The 6,036-nt window shown below is 37.9% G+C and overlaps 1 protein-coding gene across 15 annotated transcripts; it reads left to right on the forward strand.

Annotated features, from left to right (window-relative positions):
• Positions 1–355: 355 nt before the first annotated feature.
• LOC143482166 (uncharacterized) lies at positions 356–4,181 on the forward strand. Of its 15 annotated transcripts, none has more exons than XM_076980444.1 (6): positions 356–411; positions 950–1,488; positions 1,603–1,695; positions 1,839–1,944; positions 3,061–3,169; positions 3,509–4,181. In XM_076980444.1, the coding sequence occupies exons 3-6, from the start codon at positions 1,689–1,691 to the stop codon at positions 3,659–3,661; spliced, it is 375 nt and encodes a 124-aa protein (XP_076836559.1). In that variant the 5' UTR covers positions 356–411; positions 950–1,488; positions 1,603–1,688; the 3' UTR covers positions 3,662–4,181. The 15 variants fall into 15 exon arrangements, 13 of the variants coding, with proteins under 13 accessions (XP_076836559.1, XP_076836563.1, XP_076836571.1 ...); XM_076980448.1 differs by adding an exon at positions 2,134–2,233 and having other exon boundaries at positions 375–1,488; XM_076980456.1 differs by adding an exon at positions 3,313–3,341 and having other exon boundaries at positions 375–1,488.
• The last annotated feature ends 1,855 nt before the right edge of the window (positions 4,182–6,036 follow it).

Genomic DNA, 6,036 nt, shown 5'->3' on the forward strand with positions numbered 1-6,036 from the left:
TAAAGAAATTAGAATAACCCAAAATAAAAATATGAACAGTGAAAACGAGAGCTGAATAATCATGTACCTTTTTCTCAGTGATGCGATCAAAATGATCCCACACGGGAGAAAACTTTCTCTTCCTTGGTTGATCCATTGTAATTAATGACAAGCCAAAATTCAAAACCAATTCAACACAAAGAACACAAACTCCATCCAACAAAACCCACAAACGTGTCGATACATTTTCTCCCTTATAAATACAATTTGGCGCGTTCACAACCAAACGATACAGGAACTGTGTCGGTCACGTGGTTTTCCTTAACGTTATACGCGCACCGACACGGGGATTCGCCTTGTTTGCTCGGCACATGCGCCGAGGTTTCGGTGTCGTCAGACCCATCACTACACAGCGCGCTTTCCCTCCACACGGTGAGTGTCTAAGCAGTCCGGTGCTTAAACTTGCTTAGTAATCTTGCTTAGATTAGCTAGCATGCCTTTAATTAACTTGAGATTTGATTAGTATCACAATTTCTATAAAGTTATGTTGCCCTCAAAATAAGTGCACCATGTAGAAGTTTACTTTTGACATGCTAAGAATGCGTGTCGATGTTCTTTGCTAGCTAGCGTTAGAGCTGGACTAATTATGTGCCTCTAATTATTTATACCTAAATAATACACAGGTCTAGACTAACATTACTCAAACTGTATGTCTATTATTGAATGATATAGAAATGACATTTCAGCTAGAGCTGATTGATATGTGAATTGTGAAGTATAAAAGCACAATGATATTTTTTAACATTTCACACACTGTGCACTACCAAATCTAGTTGGAGTGGCCTAATTATACTCTCTTTTTAAGCAAATGTGAAAGACATCTGTTTTATTACTAACAGTATCTGCAATATGCTCAGAAAAGTTATATGTTAACATTAAATGTTTTGACATCTTTTTTTTCTTTTCACAGACCTTTCAGATCCCTCCTTACATGCATCTATCTCACTATCCTTTATAGCAGGGGTACTCAACTAAAACTAACTGACATACCTTATACATATATATATATATATATATATATATATATATATATATATATATATATATATATATATATATATATATGTATAAGGTATGTCAGCCTACTGTCTTTTGTGCCAGATGTAATTTCCATCCAATTTCCATGTGCCTGGTAATGTGTCGTTCATGAGAATGGGATAGACATGAGAACACATTGACCTTGACCACCAATCGTTTATCATTAAGTCCAATGGGTTGTTTTTTTAGAATGAGAAATTCCCAAAAGGAAAGTGGTGGTAGTGCTGTGGCTTTGTAGGAAGTAAATCCACTTGGTCCAGAGGAATCTGAGGATAAAGTGGGCCGGGTTGGGGCACCTAAACCTAAACGCCTTCACTATGCAAAGGACGACAATTCTCACCAAAACAACAAGGTGAAGACACAGGCACTTCATATTTCTTGTGACCCAGCGGCATGATTTGGAAGTGTTAAGTAAGAAATGCCTTTCAAATAATGTCAAGTCATTTTGATTCTTTGTTCTGATCAGCTGGATTCTAGTGTGTGTGTGTGTGTGTGTGTGTGGTGGGGGGGGGGGGGGATCACTAGGATGCATGTTGTGGACTATCTGCTTATGAACTCCAGCGCCTTGAGAACATCACACAGAAGGAAGCCTTCTTGTCTTCTTTAAACATATGGCAAGTACGTGGACATGTTAACTGAAACTAAAACCAATACAAGCCTGATTAGCTGTTGTCCATTTCACACTGTCTCCCTCTCATACTTCTCCTTCTACAATGTAATTTACAAATGTGTCATTCCTGTCTTCCTTGTCGTATGTTTAGCATTGCCGTTCATGGAGAGAAACAATGGGATAATTAGTGTTTTTCTCTGTGAAAAGGCAGCTGAGGACCTGAGGCAGTCAGAAAAGCCAAAGCCAGATGTCAAGAGGTAAGTCATAAAGCAGTGTAGTTGGAGCATTAATTATTGTTGCTCTTGGGGCTGAATATTGACTAGAAGGGGGTGTTTCCAACAGTCGAGGAGTGAAGGGAGAGACATGGGAAGGTTAGGGAAAGGTTGGTTCTTTCTCTTCTTTATCGTCCTCCCTCCAACCTTCCTCTCACTCCTGTCCTCTCTTAGGCCAATACAAGACAGCTCACTTCTTTACGGGTCCTGAAAAGTTGAATCATTTCAGCTTTTCAATGCTGCTCAGCACCTCCCCTGTTTATTACGTCACAAGGTAAAGTTTTGTGACCAATTTGCAAAAAACTGGGCAAAACACAATGTGAGTCAGCTTTAGACATAACAGGCATGATGCACACACTCTACTACTCCCTGGCTGGAAGACTGCATCTTTATTTCCTCTACCATACTATTGTTTTAGGTGATTTATCAGGTGCCCAGGCTCAACTCAAAACATGTGAGAACAACACTACTCCTTTATATGATAATTGTCAGATTATTTATTGTCACCTTGGCAGAAAAGTGCAAAATATTCAAGAGTAGTACTGCACACCTGATTAATCACTTAAACTTATAGTATACGCAGGAAATGAAGGTCTTCCTGTCAGGATGTAGTGGAGCTTGTGCATCAAGTCTATTATTCCAGTGATGAGAGTAGGAAGGAGAATAAACCTTACACCTACAAGAGCTTAGGAGAGAGAAGAAGTGAGTAGAGAAGGAAGACTGTAGAAGAGAGGGAGAGGTGGTTGGAGAGGTTTGCCTCCTTTTCTTCAAATCAAATCTTATTTATCTAGCGCTTTTTACAACAGTTGTTGTCACAAAGCAGCTTTACAAGTGTCCGCCTAGCCCCCAGTGAGCAAGCCAAAGGCGACAGTGGCAAGGAAAAACTCCCTAGTTTTTTTTGCATGAGGAAGAAACCTTGAGAGGAATTTCTTCAATCCATTTTCCCTGCACCAAAGAACAGTTTCTTATTTGGCTCTTAAGGCTACTGGCTACGTATTTACATCGCTGATCTCTGAATAAAATCAGTATGAGGGTTCCTGGTTCTGTATTGTTAGATGAATTTTTAGTTGGTGTTTTGGTAACTGCATTTTTTTCTGGCAGGTCAAAGGCTTCATTAGGAAAAGAGCAGGCTCTGCAGTCTCCCCAGAAATCCCTCTGTCTTAAAGAAGCACAAAGCCTTACCCCCAGTGGTGGATCAACCCTTAAACACGTGAGAACAAGTCTACTACTGTAAAGGATAATTGTCAGAGTTTTTAATTGTTGTTGTCATTGATTGAAAAGTCCACAAGACTGTATATAATCTCATGTTAACAAAAACACAAAATGCATCCTTATGACTTTCTTTTTTTCCAGGCTTTTAGGAGGTGATCAAAGGTCTTAAGGTCATTGTTACCTTGAACATGCATCCATCTCATTCTCATGAATGCATATATGCAGTGCTTTAAATAAATATCTTCAAATTAAGATTCAATTGGTCTAAGGATGAGCTGCTTAGATGGTGGTCCAGGTTAGGGTCTCACAGCTCATCATCCTGTTCTTTCTGTTCCAGGACATTGAATCCAGAGAGGCTGAGGCAGATGTTGCCGAGCAGAGGGTCATGGTCCTGATAGTCCAGGTAATGGACGCTTTGCTGATGTTGGTGTTGTGCTGGAAGGCGTGGAAGTTCTCCATACCCTGCAGAGTGTCAGCCATGCATGTGTGATGCTTTATGGGCTGATCTACGCACTCAACTTGAGTTACCCAAAAAGCATACGTACATTCGAGGTGTACCAGAAACTCCTGATGAACCTGGACTCAACCAAGCTTTCACCAAAAGTACAGGCACTGAAAATCAAATTGCTCCAGTGATTTGACTGGCAGTAATGCACTTAAACAACCCCTACCTGATTTGTCTTTTTCCTCAGTCAGAGAGGATCTTGTGTTTAAATGATCCCTTAGTTCTTGAAGGGTATATCAGGGTTTTGTTTTGTTTTCTTTTAGTGTTGAAGCATTTAACGGGAGTGTTGTGAGAGTGTAGGTGGGTTCATAGATGGCCGGTTTCTGAAGTGTGTTAGCTGGCGGTGTTGTAGTGGCTCAGCTCAAACTATATTTGTCATTGTTTCTGAATTCTGTAGGCTCTGGTTGCCTTCAAAAGATATTTAATCTACAGAAAAGATCCTTCAGATGTTATAATTTCACGTCTTTAATGTTTAATGTGAAGTTCTAATGTTAATAAAGCTGTTGAATCAACAAGATGGTCTGATTGTTCTTATGCATCATTAAGATTGTACTAAATGGAAAGAAATTGCATAAATTTGATGCATTTAGATTAATTTGGTTTATTACATAAGCATAAATGACATGTAATTCAAAGAAATATATGCTATTTATTTTGTATAGGTAACCTGATAATTATGCAATTCAAACAATATACTTTATGTATTTGAAAAATACACCTATTATTATTCATTTAATTTAATTATACTTTAATAATAGTAAATACATAAACCTGAGGATTATGCATTTGAAATAAATAGGCTTTATTACACTAATGAATATGTATCATGTAAGGTTTATTTGATAGGTTTGCGTTAAAATAATCTAAAAAAAGTAAATGGGAATTTGTCATGTAATAAAATTACATAAATCTTAAAAGTTAGGGTTAAATATTTCTGTGAGTGTAGAGGGCTTTGCCTTTCATATAAGCCATTTCTGATTTCAATTGATCAACTACAAGTCAAGTTATTTGTTGTTGTTTCTACAACTTGGCTAAGCGACAGGACATTTGCCAGATACTGTGTGTGTGGTTTCCATAGTTAGTTACCTGCTGGGCTAGCTACTACCATTCACTTGAATGTGTTTGTCCTTTAGCATGCTAGCTTGATTTACAGGCTAACCAAATGAACTGTTTAAAGTCCTAAACAGCTATTCGTTGAAATCATACATGACTATTTTAGACAATGACAGATGGTATCAAATGAATATTTATGACTGTTTGGTGTTGGAAAAACGTTTGTCCATGTCTGACACGACCTAGCCTACCCAATTGGTATCATTGGACCTACCGTTCGACAAGCAATACATTTAAATGAAATTTGTATAAAGTAATGAAATGCAGATTGGTATCTAATCAAGTGCACGCAACACGTGCAGATTGTATAGAATGCAGTATTTAGAGATACAATGCAGTTAGTTACAGCTAGTGTAAGTAAAGATGGTTAATAGATATGTGCAGAGTAGATACATTACCTAGGGAAATGCATGTGTGTGTAATGTAGTTATGGCAGTACAATGCACAGGGCAAAGAAAAATATATGGTATAAATAAATGTGATAAATACAGATGGAATCATACAGATAATATACAGATTATCCTATACCACTGTAGATAGGGCTATACAGATGTGAATTGAAGAGTAAGACTACAGATGTTGTGTGGATGGTAAGGTATGGATAGAGGGGAAAGAAAGAATGGTCTTTGGGAAGAGTTCAATAAGGTGACCGCTGTGGGAAAGAAGTGGTTTCTGAACCTGCTTGTGTTAGTCTGCAAACTGTGAAAATGGTAGAGCCTGGAGGAGGAGCAGAAAAGCCTATGGCCCGATGACAGTAGTCTGATCTTATATGCCTGGTGCAGGCATCTCTTCTTGTGGACCTCCTGTGATTGCCTGTCAGCAATTCCCTCTCAGCTTAGTACTCTTTTAAGGTTCACACTGTCAGTTCTCAAAAATGAAATGTTGATCATGGGTCAATACTCATTTAAACCTTAAAGTAATCCAAAAGTAATCCAAAAGTAATTAGTTACATTACTTTTCAAAAGTAATCAGAAAAGTTACACTACAATTACATTTTAAACAAGGTAACTTGTAACTGTAACGAATTACTTTTTTAAAGTAACTTACCCAACACTGCGGATAACACAAATGCTGTGTTGAATGAATGGCCACAAATTCCCACAGTCACATTCCAAAATCTTGTGGAAAGTCATCTCAGATTTTATTTTTGTACCATGAAGTGCATTGTGCAGGTTTATAGACATGGACCTGTTTTATACTGGCTGTGTACTTCAACATAAACGGGAAAGTTGTGTAATTATTAAAAA

This window comes from Brachyhypopomus gauderio, chromosome 18 (assembly GCF_052324685.1).
Source record: "Brachyhypopomus gauderio isolate BG-103 chromosome 18, BGAUD_0.2, whole genome shotgun sequence".
In the NCBI taxonomy this organism is placed as follows: Eukaryota; Metazoa; Chordata; class Actinopteri; order Gymnotiformes; family Hypopomidae; genus Brachyhypopomus; species Brachyhypopomus gauderio.

What these genes read in the sequence shown, in the direction of transcription:
- LOC143482166 (XM_076980444.1), top strand. An exon ending in CCAAAGCCAGATGTCAAGAG is followed by an intron (nt 1,945 to 3,060) that starts GTAAGTCATAAA and finishes TTTTTCTGGCAG; the next exon opens with GTCAAAGGCTTCATTAGGAA. An exon ending in GTGGATCAACCCTTAAACAC is followed by an intron (nt 3,170 to 3,508) that starts GTGAGAACAAGT and finishes TTTCTGTTCCAG; the next exon opens with GACATTGAATCCAGAGAGGC.